This window comes from Carcharodon carcharias, chromosome 21 (genome assembly GCF_017639515.1).
Source record: "Carcharodon carcharias isolate sCarCar2 chromosome 21, sCarCar2.pri, whole genome shotgun sequence".
NCBI classification, from domain to species: domain Eukaryota; kingdom Metazoa; phylum Chordata; class Chondrichthyes; order Lamniformes; family Lamnidae; genus Carcharodon; species Carcharodon carcharias.
In genome coordinates, this window is record NC_054487.1 from 26,758,864 (window position 1) to 26,779,375 (window position 20,512).

A 20,512-nucleotide genomic window follows, 5' to 3' on the forward strand; every position below is an offset into this window, starting at 1 on the left:
ATATGTGCACCCACAAATTTCCCAGCTTTCAACGCAAGACATGTGGCACCAGAGGACCCTGGAAGCACCAATGCAGAAAGCAAAGGCCAGAACAAGTGGGTTGATGTCCCACAAGCCTCAATTAGAGGTCAGAAAGGTACTGCATTCTAAATGACCAAGAGCACATATCAGACTTCATCAAAATCAGATCCATGAAATGTCCAGCCTAGTTATATGATCAGGTGATAAGGATAATCAGACTATTGATACACAAAGTGAGCTGACATTCAACACAGTGCACATCAAAGAATGTATTGGTACGAACAGAGACTTTTCCACCATCCAGAGACAGCACAGCCTATATGCAAAACTGGATACTGATGCATGTGCAAATACACTTCCACTTTGCACAATGAAATGTATGTACCCACAGATGTGGCAACCAACCACTGCCAAACTCACCACATACAATGGCTTGGAGATTCTGTCCCTGGATCATTACGCTCAAATATCGCTACAATAACTCACCCTGGTCATCCCAGATATTTTGTGTTGTGGACACCACGGGTCCATTGATCGCAGGCCTGCCAGTGTGCAGGGACCTGTCCTTAATCATCATCCATGGTGTCGTCAAGCCAATGATGAGGACCACAGATCACATGGAATGATATTGGAAACCCTGTTGTTACAGTGGGGAGAAGACCACCTAACTCTGCAATGCATATCATCAGCTAACAGGCTACATGGCACAGTCAGAATCAAGTATGTATACCCATTCCTAACTTGCAACTTCATCATACAGCAGAACCAATGCAGAGTTACTATTCGGCAGACAAGTGGTGGACAAACCATCCCAGTCATCACTCATCGATGCTCCCAGAAATACAAGATGCATTAATTGAAAAACAGGGAAAGATGAAAGATCCCTGACCAGCATGTTGGTAACAAATTACCCAACCTGAACGTCAGACAAAAAGTTTGAGTAAACACCCAGCCGATGGCACATACAATCCAGCAGATGCCCAGAACCAAGATTGTATCAAGTGCGAACACCAAAAAGCATGACAATACAATGAAACAAATGCCAAATCAGAACAATACCACAACCAGAAACAGCAAGTAGTCCTATATTGCGAACGGAACACACTCTAAAACGCAACACAAACAAAGCACCGCTAACCAGAATTCTGAAACCATACAGCCGCCTCCAGCCAAGATCACCATAACTAAATGTGGGCTTCTAAGAAGACTGCCAATATGTTTCAGAGGCTTGGGCCAGAAATTTCTTGTTGACGTGCAAGGGTGGGCCCCATACACCGATGCATAAAATGACGTGCGGTGACGTCGTCAGCACTGGGCAAGCATCCTGAGGTCACCGCATGCCATCGCGATATATAGGTGGGCGGGCGCATGATGTTCTCGAATCTTTGCTGCCATTAATTAACCAGGTACTTAAGGCCCTTGAGGCAGCAATTGTCTGCAATTTCTCAGGGCCCGTGCAATCTTCAGCACATCACACGGGCGCAACGGACAGGCGGGTAGGAGACATTTGTATAAACCTCATCCACGGGTGGGATAAGAGGGGTGAGTGCGGTCGCGAGTGTTATCTGTTAGATATTTAATTGTGAAAGTTACTGCTACTTCCCTGTGTGAGCAGGAAAGCTTCAAAACTCATGACGCTGCTTGGACAAGGTGTAACAGCTTTCAGGTCAGGACTCTACAGTAAAGATCATTTTTGGGACCTACAGTTTTCAGGGAGCCTTCCCTTAGCCTAGGAATGGGAGTTGTGCTATCCACTGGAGGCACCTCCTCTGAGGAGGAAGGGAGGGCCAGAGGGGGCTGGAGGCCAGGAGTCCACATTCAGCTTCCTGGGGAGTCATCTTTGGAAGGAGAGGCACAGGCACAAGGCGCGCAGGGCCAGCAGGAAGTCCAAGATGGAAGGGGCTGCAGAAGACGTCAATTATCCTGCTGCCAGGGTATACAGGCAGCGAAGCAGCTACCTCAATATGTCTGAAGTGCAGTGCCAAAGGAGGCTCTGTCTCTCAAGGGAGACAGTTACCTGCATTTGTCAGATGATAGGCCCTGAGATCTGTGCAAACTGTGTGGGTGGGCAAACCATGCCAGTGGTGCTAAAGGTCACAGCTGCCCTCAACTTCTATGCCTCCGGCTCTTTCCTGGGGTCGGTGGGTGATCATTGCTGAGTCTCCCAGTCAGCTGTCCACACTTGCATTGGGCAGGTGACATATGCTCTTTTCAAGTGTGCCTTGACTTACTCCCACTACTGCTGGGATGAGGCCAGCCTGACAGAGTGAGCCAGAGGCTTCGCAGCGATTGCTGGCTTCCCCCACATCCAGGGTGCAATCAACTGCACACATATAGCCATCAAGGCGTTAGTGGGTGAGCCTTCATCAACAAGAGGGGATTCCACTCCATGAACGTACAGATAGTGTGTGATCACAAGATGCAGATTCTGCAAGTCTGTGCAAGTTACCCAGGCAGTTCCCACGAAACTTACATCCTCAGACACTAGCAGGTGCTGAGGGTCTTCAGTGCTCCAGCCTGGCTGGATAGATGGCTGCTGGGTGACGAGGGCTATGCCCTCAAAAGGTGGCTCATGACACCTCTCCGCCATCCAAGAACACAGGCTGAGCAATGGTACAATAGGAGCCATGCCTCCACAAGGGCTGTGGTGGAGAGAACCATCGGTCTTCTCAAGATACGCTTCCGATGCCTCGACCGTTCAGGGGGCACACTGCAATACCCCCCAGATTGTGTGTCACTGATAGTGGTTGCGTGCTTTGCTCTCCACAGTATGGCGCTGGAAAGTGGGGACACAGCAGAGGAAGATATGGATGCAGATGCTCTGGCTGCAGGTGATGAGTCCAGCAGCGAATCTGAGGATGAGCATGTACAGGAGAATGCTGAGGGGGTAGATGCTGACTGGGCATACTCCAGGGAGGCAGGGACACCCGGGAGGCTTTAATCCAAAGAACCTCCAACTCACACCAGGGCTGCAGGCTCCATAATCGATACCCGAGTGCTAAATCTGCCTGGATAGGAACATTAACTAAGGGCCTTATCAGTAATGCTCAATGTCAAACAACTCACTCATAACATCATGGGTTCCCATCCACCTGCAGAAGTAAGGAATCACCCCGAGCCATGTTTACATATCAAAATTTAACGAGCTTACAAAATGAACTTCACAAACCAAAACAATGAACTTCACACCAAGTCTTAATGAACTAATAGTGGGGCAACATAAAAGCACCAGTGAGAAACCCATGGTGTGCCTAATGTGCCTTAAATTTACGCTTACGGGTGCTACGTCTAGATGCTGTCCCCTCACTGCCACTGGCATCTGAGACAGCCTGCTGCCCTGTTGGCCTCGATGACTTTAGCAGCCGTCCTCTGGTCCCATTGGAGCCTTTGATGGCCTTGCCTGGGAGGGAGCGACCAGTTTCACAGGTGGCATTTCCCCAGTCGCCCATTCCTCATCGGATGCCATGGTCATTGGCAGAGGGGTGGAGGAGCTGCTACCCTCATCCAAAGCACCCTGAGAGGAGCCCGCAGAGATGACAGGCAGCTGCTGCACTGACCTCCCTGCTCACCATAGATGGATCGGCACTGAGCTGGGATACTTGGTGCCCAAACCATGTCCCACACTGGCACTGACCAGCTGATGTCAATGCTGCTGTGAGGACTTGCAGGTCCAGGCACAACACCAGGAGGCCCTGATTGTTCTCCTGGAGGAGCCTTGCATGAGTGTCGCCACTCTCCCCATGGAGGAAGCATGGCGCTCGGCCATAGAGCTCATTGCATCGGTGATGCTCAGCATGAACTCCTCCAGCATGGGCACAATGCCACACATTGCCTCATGTATCTCCACCAGATCCTCCCACATACCCTGCTGCATTTCCAGCGTCTGCTGCCTCAGGGACGACTCCAGAAGCACATCATCAACCAGCGACTGAGCATAAGCCTGGTCCCCAGCAGTTCTTTGACTGCCGGCACCCTGGGCACTCTCTGCCCGCATCTCAAGCAAGTATGAAGTGCCCTCACCGCTGTGTCCCGGGACAATAGCCAAAGATCTAATTCCCACCGAGGTGCTAGTATCTGCTCTGGTCCCTGCCTGGCAGAGATGGTGTGACGTTGGTGAGTCAATATGTTCTTGGCCCTCAGGTAAGAGAGGTGGCCCCTTCTGCATTCTTCTCCCGGCCCTGCTCCGGTGATGCTGAAAGAAAGAACAAGGACATTTGATTAGTTAAAATGGGGACAATATCAATTTGCATGCCTGTCCTCCCAGATCGTTAAGCGCTCATCCTTCCACAATCAATGGTCAACCCACGTTGCTAACTTTCAGCAATTCATTCAGCAATGCCATGCCTGCTGGGACACATATGGTGACCTCAGTGCTCGGCAAACATGTCTCCCCGTGGCACCCCAGCATCACCGCCACTGGTGGACCTGGGCACATGGCATAACTCCAGATCCATGGCCTGCTGTTCAAAAAGGAGTCAAGATGGCCAACTGGGCCTGGCCTCCACCAGTCTGCATCAGCTTGGCGGAATTGTGTGCAGTCTTCTCCTGAAAAGGAGAGAAGAGCATTGAGTAGTCCAGTCTGTACCTGGATTCCCATTGCATCCCTGCCAAACCAACCAGAGTGGGACATTGTAGGGCTCTAGTTCTTTGTTACCCCACAGGTGCCGCACACTCATACAAAGAAGCCAGGGCTGAACTCCCCCATTGCCCAAATGCTGCCTCCATCACATTTGGCAGCACAAGGTGTAGCCTTGCAAAGTAAGGAGGCACAAGCATGTGGAACGCAAATCCAGCAGATGGATTGGTGCCCCACCACCTGGAAGCTCCCCTCCCAGCATGTTAGCACCCTGACTTTGACATGCTTCGCTATTCTAGCACTATGCCTAGGTGCAGATCCTTGAGTTTCCGTTCGATTCTATAGTCTGGGTGTCAGTGTCACACATGCTGCGGGTGCAGAACCCATCTCAGCACAACTCTCTCAGGGTCAACTAGGCATGGACAATGTCTGTTGGCCCACCCAGAGAGGGAAACATGCTGTGAAAGATTCAATGCTGTAAATGCACTCAAAGAGTTGCTTGGGGGGAGTTGGGAAGGGTGTTGGGCGGAAAGGCTGCCTGGTGCATCAAGTGACCTCAGCCAAAATGGTACTCACCTTTCCCAGGCGCAGGAGGTCGTTGAATCTTTTGCAGCACTGGACCCATGTGCGTCGCACCACATCACAGAAGCTCACACTCCCGGCCACCTCCTCCTATGCATGTTTGGTCAGGTGGGGAAGCCTCCATCTCCCATCCTTTGGAAGCAGGACCTCCCATCGTGCTGCCCCCTCCTTCAGAAGGGCAGTTGGGCACTCATCCAAAAACCAAGGGCTACACTGCCCCGCTGCCCTGTCTTCCGGCCTGGCCTGCTCCGCTGTCCTACCCTCTGGACTTGCCTGCTCACCAGAAGTCCTCTGATGAGCCCTTCCACCGATTATTGTGAGCAGCCTTATAAAGGCTACCAGGGGTTCATTTAAACAAGCCAGTGGGTTGCCAGTGGATCCAGTGGTCAGTGCACTCCCGCCGCTGCCCGCCTACTCCTGCTATCCTTGTGAGTCGAGAAATACGCTGGGCGGGCCTTAATTGGCCCATCCGCATAAAATGGCGGCGCAGACCTGATCGGGGGCGGTGATTGGGTCTGCGCCTGCCCACGCCCACTCCCGCTAGGCCTGCCCAACATGGGGAAAATTTTCCCCTTCGAAATTTATTGCTTGCATAAGGATATATTCAGACACAATTATTATTTTCCTTTCCTGTCATGTATGTATTCTCTAAGAGTAAACCTCTTGTTTAGAAAAAATGGGGATGGTACGATATGATGTACATGTATCTTTAAGGAGGCATATTTAAACCTCTTTCAATCACTACCACTGACACAAGATATGATATATTAATCCCATGACTTTGTACTCAGAATCCAGCAGCAGCTTGAAAATGTCAGACCTGCATACCCTTCCCCCCAGTTAACATTGTCTGTATATAGTCTTACCTTCAAATAAAGAACCCACATTATTGTTCCATCAATCTTTGTTGTATGATTGGTACACTTTTGTCGAATAGAAGACTGTAACAGGTAGACAGTGGGCTTCCTAAAGATGACAGAGCAACATCTCATGAGGTTCAGACTCTCATGGCTGGTCATTGCTGGCATCTGCAGCCTCCTGGAAGAAGACTTCCTTCCAAGAGAACCATGTGAGCACACATTGCAGTGGCTGTCTAGGTTACCACAGCCCTAAATTTCATCACCTCTGGCTCCATCCAGGGATCTGCTGGTGACATTTCAAGGATCTCTCAACCTGTTGTCCAGGTTCATCTCCTAGGTCACTGATGACTTGATTTCTAAGGCCACCACTTATGTACATTTTGCCATGGATGAGGCTGATCAAACTGAGGATTGTTGGCTTCTCCACAGTATTTAGCTTCCCACGGGTACAGGCATCATTAATTGCACACATGTGGAAATTAAGACAACCTCCGATCAGCCAAGAGTCTTCATTAATCACAAGGGATTCAATTTCCCTAAATGTCTGGTTAGTTTGTTATCATGGGAAGGTGATCACCCATGTCTGCACTAGATACTCAGGGAGCTGCCAAGATTCATTAACCATGCAGCAGTCACATCTCCCATATGTTTCCTTCCTCCGCACAGCCTCAGGATCTGTCTCCTGGGAGAGAAGGACTACCCTCTGATGACCTAGTTAAGGAGGGAAGGCTGTAAGGAAACCTACCAGTGAACCAGTGGGGAGATACAACAGGAGCTACATTCATATAAAGACAATAATAGAACAAGCCATTGGGTTTCTCAAGCTGTACTTCAGCTGCCTCAACAGGTCTGGAGGCACTTTTCAGTATGCTCCATCAAGGGTTCCCATAATGGTTGTGATCTGCTGTCCAATTGAAGAGCAGAGAGGAACAGAGCTGGAAGAAGAAGAAAGTGCAGAATGTCAGCTTTCCTCCAAGAAGGAGGAGGAGGAAGAGGAGTAGCAAGAGAAACCCTATGTGGTCATGGGGCCTGTAGCTACTCACCTGGTTCCCAGAGAAGACCCCATACAGGACTGTTTTAATATTGCCATACAAACCCAAGTGAATCCAATTCCTCTTAGTCTTTCGACAACCTCTATTGTTTCAGCAGAGCTGAGATGCCTGTTGTGGATGTTCCTTGTATTTTGGAATAAGTAAGGATTCTGCCAAAAAAATAGCTCCACCTGCAAGAGTAGACTTGGTCATCAGAACAGTAGGCACTGTGTGGCTCTGTCTGCGGGGTGTGAGATGGTGGAAAGGGATGAGAAGTGGGAGCACCATGTGCACTTTTTCCATCTTCTTTCATGCGGCCAACCTGCAATTCCCTGCCAGCCAAGAGCTGGAAAACCTTTGGTTGCATGTCAGTGAGGCTTCACTCCATCCTGTGTAAAGTTGACAGAGTGTACAGGTCATAGGTCTAGGCCAGCATGCACTTGGGACCCACTCTTACCATGGACATGAACATCAGTGCAAATGCCTCAGGCAACATGGCATGCTAAAGTTGGACTTCTTCAACCTCTCTCCAAAGGTACTCAGTCTCTAAAAATGTTGACAGAAGCACCCACATTTCTAGTTGCTTCTCCACAAGTTCTCTGTTTGTGGATGACTCCCAAGGCTTAGTATCTACATCCAGCTGAGCAGAACTAAAGTGTCCTGAACCCTCTGATCGTGTCTCTCCACTGCTGTCCCTGTCTCCAGCACCTACTCCTGCCCATAAATGATGTGCTCCTCACCATGTTCCAACCTAGCTATTTCTACTCGAGTACCTATGAGGTGAGTATATCTGTGCTCCTGGGGAATGTGCATTCTCTGAATGCTTGCCTTGATCTGAGGACTCCTCAGCCTATACCATCATATCAGTAGCAAAGGCTTCCTTGAGGGGCAGGTTTGCCTCCTAGCCCACAAGGAGTGCTGGAAAAGGCACTTACCTGTGGAACAAGCAGTGCCAGCCACTCCTTCCAGATTTCCTGACCTTTGGGAAATCTGCTTGGCAGCAATGAATTTTAAATTAGGCTCCTAATTGCACTGTTGGAGCCTGATTTTATGTTAGTGAAGTGTCCAGTCTCGACACAGTGGAAAACTCGGATGCCACAAAACCTACTGCTATAAAAATGACAATGGGTGCGGTGCAGTAGATTAGGGACTCATGCAGTTGCCTGTTTATTCATGGCCTCCAACCCTATCCCACCTGTTGTTGGTGAGGAGAATGGGAAATATCAACACCTATGAATATCATCAAACATGCAGAGTGATGCTCCAGATTGCAAAGGAATTTATAACACCAAATTGTATTTCTGTAAAGACCTTCACATAGTGATCTTTACTAAAACATTATAGAAAGCTGGACACCAAGCAACAACCACAACAGGAAAGGGAGAGGTTAACAGGGTTAGAGAAAGAATGTCTTAAGGAGTCATGTTAAAGCAGGTGGGAGTACCATTGGCGGTATGCGATGGCTGAAGGAATAGCCACTGACTGAGTGATGCTAGCAAAGAACGAGAAATAGATTGGTGTCAGAGGAATGTATGTTGGATTTTCTGCTGGACAAAGGCCATGGGATTATGATAGCTATAGTTTATCTTGAAGGTCAGGAGACTAGCTAGGAGAAAATTCTGGAAGTTAAGTTTGTTTAGTTGTATGAATTAATGCTGGCTGTTACTAATTGGACAGCCAATGTTGTTATGTGTTCAGCACTAGGGCGTGGCAATAAAAAAGAAAATGTGGGCTAGGAAATGATATCCAGTGAGGATCGTCAAGCACAGTGTGGTAGAGATGAATTGGGAGCAAGGTCCAATGGCAGCTAGTTGCTTCTTAATTAAGAAGGAATCGGGAAACACAAAGGAAGAGTAATAGATGAGTCACACTTGTGCACCTTATTAAGCAAGCAGAAAGTCCCATGCCCATCCTTTTGGCCACAGAGACTGTACAGCCTGGTGAAAACAAGCAGCAGAGGAAAGGGTAATTAAAAAAGGGACATAACTGCAAAGAAGGAAAAAAGAAACATCTGTTACAGTGGAGGGCAATACTCTCTAACAGCTAGCAACCTCCAGGTTATTGATTCTGCAGTGTTAATTTTAAGCCCATGTTTTTCATATGCTGTGATTGGTTTAATTTGTATTGTACTTGCACGTTGCAAATTGAAGACAAGGGGCCCCTAATGAGTTTAAGCACCTGTAACATTACGCTTCAGGATTTCCTCATGTATCTACAGAGTCTTCCAGGGTCTGAAGTAAAAGCCTCAATAACATTAACACAGCAACTTGTGTATTTATTGGATGTAGAAAGTTGAGTGACAATTTTAGAAATATAAATGCATTACAAACCTGAAGAGCAACAGGACAGCCTGTGGGAAGGTTTGAAAATTGTTGTTCCTGTTGATATGAGTCTCATCAATCATGGCAATCTTTCCAAACACCTACAATAATGAAACAAATAAAATTATATCGATCTACTTTATTTCTGGTATTTTGTCTTGACCTTCGGTGACATTATCCAGAAACATATGGCTTAATTTTCCTGACCCTGTGGTGGCAGGCTTGGATGTGGATTGCCATGAAATTAGCAGGGAACATTCCTGCCACCAGGAAACTTTCCCAGGGGCAAATAGGGTGGGATACTGTTTGGCTGCCTGTACCACAGAGGACAGCCAATTTAAATACTTAAGGCCCCTATTATGGGAGATTTAGAGGACCTGCTGACATTTTGACAGCACTAGAGTGGACTGCACTGCATGCGGAGACTGCCAACTCAATGGAGGCGGCCTCCTGTGGCAGTTCAGGAGCCATTGAAGCAGAAGGGTCCATGCCCCAAGGAGGGAGCTGCAGGCATCAAAGGCAGCCGCCTCAGCACCGATGATGCATATGGAGGGGTTTCTGCTCTGTTCTGAGGGGCCCAACACCTTCCTTCCTCTGAGTTAATTTACTTTTATGCCTCTAAGGCTGCCTTCATAATGAGGTGCTTCAAGGCCTCTTATCTGCCTCGGCAGTGCTTGCCACTCCCAATAGGGTTGCCAAGGCTCTAGAGCTGCCAGCAGTTTTGGAAGCCTGCCCGCCATCCTTAATAGGACAGAAACTGCGGAAGTGGCCAATTAGGAGGTCACTGCTGGGAATATTGACTGTCTTGCTGCCTAAAATCCTGCCTATAACATCCCTAATACACCAATGACACCATGCTCTACTTCGGCACCACCTCTCTCAACCACCCACAGCCCATAATTTGGCATGCTGCTTGCCTGACATCAGTAAGAGATCTGCAGAAATTTCCTCCAATTATGTATTCAGAAGCCAGATGCTACTGTCTTTAGCTGCTGTAATCTAGGGGGCATTTTACTATGTTATAGTTGCTACTTTTATGCAATTCTCAAAAATACTGCTGCCACATATGTTCTGAAGACATTGTGCATTTTGAATACCTGGTGCATTGGAAGAGTACATTGATACGTCCAAGTTTCTGAGCACGATTGTGTTTGTGTTAGGGGCATTGATGAATGGATTGATGCAGCTTCATCTGCTTGGGTTTTAAAAATTAGATGGAGAGAAACCCCTACCTACCAGCGATCATGTCAGATGGGCCTGTTATCATTCATGGTGAGAGCTAGGGTTGCTTATTATTTTGGATGGAGTGGCTGGTGGGGTAGGAGAAGTGCAGTTCCTGTCAGATAAATCTGCAAGAACAGCTTCCAGATTTCTTGTTAGTTCTCAGGTTCCAGGCAGAGTCTTAACATAATTTGTTGTGATAGACATATGTCCCACATGCAACTGAATCACAAATTTGTTGTAGGAGGTTGTACTTTGCAACAGGGAGGAAGATTTTGCATCTAGCAGCAAGTATGTGTGAGCTTGCTCAGGCTAGTTACTATTTACTAATTCCATACAATTTATTAACATACTGGATTGTATATGACTACATTGGATAACACCAAATATTTAGTTCCATATATACCAAACATTAACTACAATAAAAACAGTCACCAGTCAGCACATTATGCTTCCCTTGCTGTGCGCTCATCACAATATATGGATTGATACTGAACAAGCTTGGTGCTGTATTATAGTACAAGGTCACTTACTTGCATTCCAATCACAGCATAGATGAAGAACAGCATAACTATCAGGAGAGCAACATATGGCAGTGCCTGCAATGAAAGGGAAAACACCATTAACTGACCTTATCGAATAGTTGGCTCTTATGCCTCTACTACTGGGAAGAGTAATTCCTGTTGAATTGTACTGAATATAGAGGCTAGAAATTTATGCATTCTTGTGATAAAAAGTTACTGCCATCTGGGTGGATGAGTAGAAGTATGGGGCAAGACTTATGTCTACTGGGTCTCTCTCTGTTTTTTGTGGGCCCTAAAATCCAAATTAGAGATGAAGGGGTTAGGTGACCGCATAGTGTGGTGATAATCAGAGACAGTATTGGATCACAAAGCTATTATGGAACAATTTTACTCTTGATTAGTTAACACTATTTGTTGTCCACTTACCCAAAAGATCTTCAAAGAGAGAAAAAAGGTGCCCATCAATTATTGCAAAAAACTTGCTGATTACAATGGACAAAATTTTGCAGTCAGTGCTGAATCAACAGTGCCAGCCAATCATTACACTTAAACTTTCCCACAAACATTCTATGGAGCTTTGGGCTGGTGATTAGAAAGTCAAATCAGTTTAGCACCTCTATGAGGGATCTAGGGCAAGGTCTGTATAAACAGGACAATCTACTATGTATATCCTTAACCAATCAGATTAAACAATTATTACTGAGCAGCACAGAGTCTGCACCAGGAAATATGAGCTCAGAATGTTTAATTCAATGCCAAATCATGCGCTGAAATCAAAATAAAGGGAAAGGAAAATGGGATTCGGAGAGAAATAAGAAAAGTAGAAAAATATATATTAATTTTTTTTAAAGTCTCCAACAATAACTAAAATCTATAGGATTGACACAGTTTTAAAGTTAGTTTTCAGAAAAGTTGTTTGGCAGTAATTAAGAATTAGCAGATCTTTAAAAATTTACTTACGCTGAAATAGACAAACTCAAACTTTTCCTGGCATGTTTAATCTGCACCTATCATCTAGGTGGAATCTTATACCCTAGGAAAATTTCAGGCATCAGGGCTATTTGAAAACCCACAGGATGCAAATGCAATATAAAGACACAGTACCACTTCATTCCGGCGCAGACACACTTACGTCAATGGTCTTTTTTGTGTGATTAGAACTGTGGCACAATCTAGTGAGCATTTCACAAATGTACAACAGGAGATAGCAGAGGCAGTGACAGCCTTGACCACTTTCCCTTGGAGGAGTGAGGAGAGGCCCAGCAATCAACAAACCAGCAGAGGCTCCAGCTGATGCATGAAATGTATGAACATCTGTTGGAATTTCCATAAGCCCCATGCACAAATCATGGAGGATTCTAACCATGACACGTGTCCTTTTCTGGCATGTCATTTCTCTGGCATCTGAATACATGACATACTTGATTGAGAGACTGGCAAACATCATGGAGACACACATGGAACATAGCATTGTGTGGATGTAGGGGTTACGAGCAGTCATCCAAAGCATGGCCTCATCCATGAGGTCAATAAGGCAGTGAATGGCTGAGATGAGCCAGCCATGCATCTCCCTATCACTAGGAGCACAGCCATATCAGGTGACCACAAGTGTGAATGTGAGGCCTTAAAGGCTAGTGGAGAGGCAGGCTTCATGAAGGCTTCTCTCAGGGTGCTTCCACAACTGAAGACACACCCTCAGCCGCTTCAATGGTAACACAAACTCTGATTATGGAGGTGGCCCCGGCATAGATGCAGGTAGCCCCATATATGCTCAACTCGAGGCTCAGGGGGATTACCCTGTAGAAATACGGTGAGCATGTGCCTAAATGCATGGACCAGCATTTGGGGTTCACTAGGTGATATTATTTTGCAACATGAAAATTGGCATAATGCTTAATGAAAAAAAAGGTTGTTGAAATGCAATCCATAATGAATTGTGTATTTATTTCAATTCAACTGCTGACATGAGCCAAGGGTTAAATCCAGTGAGACTATGGTCTGCAAAGCTAAGGTACTCCAGATCAGCTATTTTGATGATGGCCTTTGGATTTTGAAATCACAAGAACAATTAGATGGTGAGGGTCTCTAATTTTTTAAAATTATTATGCATTCATGAGATGTGGGCTTCATTGACTGGGCCAGCATTTATTTCCCATCCCTAGTTGCCCTTGAGAAGTTGGTGGTGAGCTGCCTTCCTGAACCGTTGCAGTCCATTTGGTGTAGGTACACCCACAGTGCTGTTAGGAAGGGGGTTCCAGAATCTTGACCCAGCGACAGTGAAGGAACGACAATATATTTCCAAGTCAGGATGGTGGGTGACTTGGAGGGAAATTTCCAGTTGATGATATTCCCACCTATCTGCTGCCCTTGTCCTTTTAGATGGTAGTGGTTGTGGGTTTGGAAGGTGCTGTCGAAGGAGCCTTAGTGAATTCCTGTAGTGCATCTTGTTGATGGTACACTCTGCTGCTACTGTGCATCAATGGTGGAGGGCGTGAATGTTTGTGGAAGTGGTGCCAATCAAGCGGGCTGCTTTGTCCTGGGCAGTGTCATGCTTCTTGAGTGTTGTGGGAGATGCACTCATCCAGGCAAGTGGGGAGTATTCCATAACACTCCTGACTTGTGCCTTTTACATGGTGGACAGGCCTTGGGGAGTCAGGAGCTGAATTGCTCGTCGCAGAGTTCCTAGCCTCTGACCTGCTCTTGTAGCCACGGTATTTAAATGGCTAGTCCAGTTCAGTTTCTGGTCAATGGTAACCCCCAGGATGTTTATAGTGCGGGAATTCAGTGATGGTAATGCCATTGAACATCAGGGGGCGATGGTTGGATTCTCACTTATTGGAGATGGTCATTGTCTGACACTTGTGTGGCGCGAATGTTACTTGCCACTTGTCAGCCGAAGCCTGGATATTGTCCAGATCTTGCTGCATTTGGACATGGACTGATTCAGTATCTGAAGAGTCGCAAATGGTTCTGAACATCGTGCAGTCATCAGCGAACATCCCGACTCCCGAGCTTATGATGGAAGGAAGGTCATTGATGAAGTAGCTGAAGATGTTTAGGCTGAGGACACTACACTGAGGAATTCCTGTAGTAATGTCCTGGAGCTGAGATGACTGACCTCCAACAACCAAAATCGTCTTCCTTTGTGCTAGGTATGGCTCCAACCAGCGAAGAGCTTTTCCCCTGATTCCCATTTACTTCAGTTTTGCTAGGGCTTCTTGATGCCGTACTCGGTCAAATACGGCCTTGATGTCAAGAGCAGTCACTCTCTCCTCACCTTGGGAGTTCAGCTCTTTCGTCCATGTTTGAACCAAGCCTGTAATGATATCAGGAGCTGAGTGGCCCTGGCGGAACACAAACTGGGTGTCAGTGAGCAGGTTATTGATAAGCAAGTGCTGCTTGATAGCGTTATTGATGACCCCTTCCATTACTTTACTGATGATCGAGAGTAGACTGATGGGACGGTAATTGGCCGGGTTGGATTTGTCATGCTTTTTGTGTACAGGACATACCTGGGCAATTTTCCACATAGCCGGGTAGATGCCAGTGTTGTAGCTGTACTGGAACAGCTTGGCTAGGGATGCGGCAAGTTCTGGAGCACAAGTCTTCAGTACTATTGAAAGAATATTGTCAGGGCCCATAGCCTTTGCAGTATCCAGTGCCTTCAGCCATTTCTTGATATCATGTGAAGTGAATTGAATTGGTTGAAGGCTGGCATCTGTGATGCTGGGGACCTCTGGAGGATGCCAAGATAGATCATCCACTCAGCACTTCTGGCTGAAGATTGTTACAAATGCTACAAGAGGGTTCCTGACAGGTTAGAAACAACACCTCTGAAAATAAATTCTTGGCTCATCATCCCCCTCCACCTGTCCTCATGTGAAACATCTGCTGATCAGAGAGTCACCAATCTCTCTGCTACATATGTCAATGTCCTGTGGCCTGGAATACCCCAGCACCACCTTTCTCACTTGGCACCTATTGAATTGCCTCCTCTTTTGAGGATGCGACTTGCTTGGTGTCTTTCTCTGGCTCAACATTACTCCCCTTTTGAGAGCCAATGTGCAGCAATGATAATCATGCAGGATAACCCTGCGGATATATATTACAAGGCTCCAAAACCTCATCTTCAGCAAGCCAATGGCCTGCTTGATGATGGCCCTTGTAGTCATAGAGCAGCGGTTATGTGTCCTCTGCCTGTGTATTGGGGCAATGTAGAGGAGATAAAAAACATGAGTTCAGAGGATAGCCTTTGTACCCCAGGATCCAGCCACAAACGCACTCAGGTGACCTGAAGAGCAGAGGAAATTGGGATTGTCTATGGATATAGGGGTCATGGCAACTTCCTGGAAACCTCTCGCATACTTGCATGATCTGCTTACAGTGGTCACACACTAGCTCAACATTAAGCAAGTGAAAGCCCTTTCTGTTTATAAAGGCATCTGGCTGCTGTGAGGAAGCCTTGACAGCTACATAAGTATAGTCAATGACTTCCTGCATTTTAGGAAATCTGGCTTTTTTGGCCTGGCTGGCCCGATCAGTATTGAACTTGATATACTGACTAGGTCGATTGATACATGGCATCTGTGATTTCCTTCATGCAGTAAAGGGCTGCTGACTGAGAGCTTTAAGTAGACAGTCTCTGGAATGCATAGAAATTGAGTGTCAATGTCACTTTTAAAGTGATGAGCATTGGGGGGCATCATTTCCCAGTGGCCTCAACTCCTGTACAATTATTCCACATAGCTCCCCCATCACCTCCCTGAAAAGGCAGAGTCTGCATTGACATTGGTACTTGGACATCTTGATGAAGCTGAACCCCTGCCAATATAACTGTTGAGCTGGATAGCGCCTTCTGCTACCTAGTTGCCCATGTGTCCACATCATCTACTTCCAAAGGCTTCTTCTGGCAACTACAGCTCTCCTGCTGCTGCACAGTTACACCATGTGGCTGCATGCCCATCTCTGGCCACTCTTCGCCCCACTGGAGGAGGTAGAGTCTGAAAACATGAACCCCATTGCCACAGGAAGCCTCCACTGCCTTGAGCCTTCAAGGGACCTTTGTCCTGCCTCTAGTGGCCACTTAGGACTTGGGGGACACCTTTCGTGTAGCAGAAAATCACTTGGGCCACAACCTCTGCAGAGCTCCATACATGAAAGCTTGCTTGTTTGAGGAGACTGGCTCAGACAGGTTTACAGACATGCCATTTATCCTCACAACTCTGTTACCACTGATAGTTCACCTCGTTACAGTAGCCGAGCCTCCTCTGCACCATTGGTAGATTTAGAATCACCTGGGAAAATCCTGATCTATTGGGTCCTTAAGTGTGTTAAGTATCTGCCTGCCTCCAATCAGTCACCCAGTGATTCACCATGCTGGCCACTTTTGGAAAAATTGGCTGATGGTGAGAAGATGTCAGGGAGCCTGCCCAACTATTTGTGAGGAAAATGAGAAACAGATACAATTGTCAAATGACAGAAACCAGGTTTCTGATTGGGACATTTAATAAGACACATATTTGGAGCAGAAGAGAGAGATGAGTTCCAGACCAGCAAAGGAACAGGACCCTCCCTAAAATCCATCAGGAGTCAAATAATTTGGGCTGGCTTTTACCTATTTATTTGAAGAACAAAACCAGGTTTTCACTGCAGAGGTTCGACTGCACTTCAACTGGAGAGAAGCCAGAGAAATCTACTACTGTAAGCAGTGAGCCATTGCGAATCTGTCTTCATAAACCTCCAACCTCTATTTCTTCCATGGACCAAAAAGGAATTATGGGCCTGCAATGTATCAAGTCTTCATCTCAAGAGAAGCAAATGTGACAGTGAATTTCTGGACATTTAAAACCTCAGTGCACGCTACCACTTTTGTAATCACCTTCATTCGAGTGTGTGTGTGTGCGTGTGAATACATTTTTGGTGTTGCATAGTAAACGTTTATTCTTCTTTTTTAAAAATGTACAGGAAAACTTATCAGTTGTCTGTTTTTAGCAGTTATTGCACTCAGGGGTTTAAAACACATCTGTTTTCAGTCAGTCGAGTGGTGGAAAAAGGGGAACCATCCTACCGTCTCTCTGCTGTCCATAGCAATGAAAACAGATAAGCAGTGATGAACATTTGAAGAAATAATTCATAATTCTCAACAAATATATAAATAATATATATATTCTCTTGAAGAATACAATTTTCACTGAAAAAGTCATGCAACCATGGCTAACTAAAGAAGTCAGGAAGAACTAATTAGATTAGAAGAAGGAAATTACAATGTTGCAAAAAAAGTAAACCTAAGGATTAGGAGGGTTTTAAAAGTCATCAAAAAATGATCAAGAAATTGATAAAGAGTGAGAAAATTGAATATGAGAATAACTAACAAGAAATATAAAATCAAATTGTAAGAGATCTTACAAGTATGTAAAAAGGACAAGATTAGTGAAAGTAAACAAGGGTCCCTCAGGGGCAGAAACAGAAGAATTATAATGGTAAATAAGGCAGTGATGTAAAAGAAATATTTTGTGTCTGACTTCAGGGTAGAAGACACAAAGATCTTAAAGAAACTTTTGGAAATCAAGGTCTAATGAGAGTGAAAAGCTTAATTGATATTAGTAAAGGAAAAGTACTGGAGAAATTAACAGGACTAAAAGCCTGAACCTGATCATCTAAATCCCAACGTCCTAAAAGAGGTGGCTGGAGAGCTAATGGGTCCATTGGTTTTAATCTCCCAGAATTATCTGGATTCTAGAACAATTCACATGGATTGGGACCCCAGTGTTAAAAAAGGAAGGAGAGAGAAAACAGGGAACCTAAAGACCTATTAGTCTGATAGCAGTAGTATGGAAAATTGCAGAATCTGTTATTAATCATGTGGTAATAGGGTACTTGGAAAATCATATTATGATTACACAGACTCAACATGGAATTATGAAAGGGAAATCACGTTTGACTAATCTATTAGAGATTTTTGAGGGCATAACTAGTAGCATAGATAAGGGAGCAAGAGAACATGTGGAATATTTGGATTTTCCAAAGGCTAGGTCCCTCCCAGATGGTTACACATGATTTGGGTTCATTGGATTGGGAGTAATATAATAGTATGGATTAAGGATTTAACAGACAGAAAACAGAGTAAGAATAAGCAGGTCATTTTTGGGATGACATAGGGCTGAATTTTCCCAGAATTGCACTAAATGCGGTAGCGGGCAGGTAAAATGGAGTCCTAACCACTGATGAAAATGGTGGGTTTTCACGCTGTATCTTCCTGAACCTGCCTTATTATATATTCACTCCCACCGCCGTTACCATGACAGGTGGGCTCTCATTCGCTCGCTCGCCATCACCCCGCTGTTGCTTCACGCCAGCCACCACCTTTAAAAGGCAGCTGCCAGTGGCACATCACTACCAGCTCACCACCACAGCCTGGGAGACATGGCCAGCAAAGGAAAAAAGACTGCAGCTCCCCGCTTCAACAACAGGCCCCTCAAGCAATTATTGGATGCAGTGGAGGTCTGCCGGAATGTGCTCTATGCCCGCTCTGGCTGCAGGGTCAGTAACAATGTCACCAACATGGCTTGGCAGGCGATGGCAGCGGTGGTCAGCAACAATGTCCTTCAGAAGACAACAGCCATCCAGTGTCACAAAGAATGAATGATCTCCTCCATTCTGCCATGGTAAGTCACTCCTTTCATCACTTCCAGCTCACACACTCACAAACCCATCACACATCCACAGGGCCATCAGTCACTGACAGTGCAAGGGACATCACCATTCACTCTTTCACACACACCACCATTGTCCTCATCCCGTCCATGGGATCACTCACCACACACACAGGCCAGGCATACTTATCATCTGGTCCAGCAGGCGTCCTGATACACTCTCTCCATCTCTATCCATGCAGGACAAACTGGCTCACAACTGGAGGGAAAGGTGGAGAGGTGCCAGAATTCAAAGTTCTCACAGAATTTGAAAACAGAGCCATCCAGCTGGCTGGCAATGACTGGGACTGGTCCTGTGCTGACGGTGAGGTCAGCACTGCTCTACCAAGTGAGGATCCAGCTGTGCAACATCCATCAGACAACTATGCCACGATTGATGGGTCCTCTTTCACAGGCCACGGCCATGCACTAATTATCTCCTTTTGCTTTCACAGACATATCTGGGAAGCAGCAGACAGGGTCCATGACCCAGAGCCTCCAAGCAAGCTCTGCAGAAATCTCCGAAAAGGAATCTGAAGGCACCCTCCCTGAAGTCCTGTCACAGCGCTCACCCTCACCCTCCACCAGCGCAGAGACACACAACTCGGTGGGACCTAGCTTTAGAATACAGTGGCAGGGCTAGGGCAGTGAAGGAGAATTAGTTGCACAGCCTGGACATGGGTGTTAATCACTTGTACATAATGTTCACTATTGTCAATGAACTCCCAAGAATGTCTCCCTGCCTGTGGTTCCTTGTTCTGATGAGCAGTGTTCTTGTCACTCAGATGTGAAACCTTTCTGCACAAGATAAAAGGCAGGTGTCTCAGTTCAGGGCCTTTTCCCTGTGCAGCCTTCAGACCACAGTGATGGTCCAGCCTCACATTCCCTGGAAAGATTACTGATGCCTGCACCTCAGCAGTGCTGGTTATTGCTGCCAGAATGTAGTGGCAGGCGCCACAGAGTTCTCTCATACTCTCTGTGTGCTCTCAGCACCTTTAAGGTGGGGCTGGCCCCCATCACACCAACATCTGCAACCAGTGATGCCATGCACCAGCACCTGAAGGGCTGAGGTGTTGAAGGCATCAGATGCACCTAGAGTTTCATGACTGCATCTCTGAGATGGCCCTGATCATGGAGTACAAGCAAGATGCCCTCAGCCAGACCGGAGTCAGAAATTCTCAGAGGCTATGTGAAGATCTATGGAGTGTCCTCACTACATGTTGTCATCATCCTCCTGCAATCAAGTGACTGTTAGGGCCTCCACTGCATCCCCATGACAGGAACATTCTCTCAGAGGATATTGGCGCTGAGATAATCCACACTGGAGTCAAACATTCACAACTGTGATGTGAGGATCTATGGGGACACCTCACTGCATATCGTCATCATCCTCCACAAATCTGGCAACAATGAGGGCCTCCCAAGTACGTCTGCCTCGTCTAGCCAGTGCTAGAGCCTCATCTCCATCATTGTTATCCTCATCCCCGTCAGCGTGCTCCTCATCGGAGGAGACATGTAGCTCCTCCATCTCCTCCTCAGCTATCTCCACACCCCGTAGCAGTGCCAGGTTGTAAAGGGCGCAGAAGACAACGATGATGTGTGACACCCTCTGCAGACTGTATTGCAGGGCTCCACCAGACTGGTCCAGGCACCGGAACCGCATCTTCAGCTTGGTCTGCTCCACC

At 46.6% G+C, this 20,512-nt stretch overlaps 1 protein-coding gene across 1 annotated transcript in view; it reads right to left on the reverse strand.

Moving 5' to 3' along the window:
* The window catches only part of cacna1c (calcium channel, voltage-dependent, L type, alpha 1C subunit), a 1,373,114-nt gene that overhangs the window by 208,094 nt on the left and 1,144,508 nt on the right, over window positions 1–20,512 (reverse strand). Inside the window, exons 33-34 of the mRNA XM_041215565.1 lie at window positions 11,146–11,211; window positions 9,401–9,492 (exon numbers count right to left, since the gene is read on the reverse strand). Coding sequence (XP_041071499.1) covers window positions 9,401–9,492; window positions 11,146–11,211 — 158 coding nt within the window. The remainder of the gene's footprint in view (window positions 1–9,400; window positions 9,493–11,145; window positions 11,212–20,512) is intronic.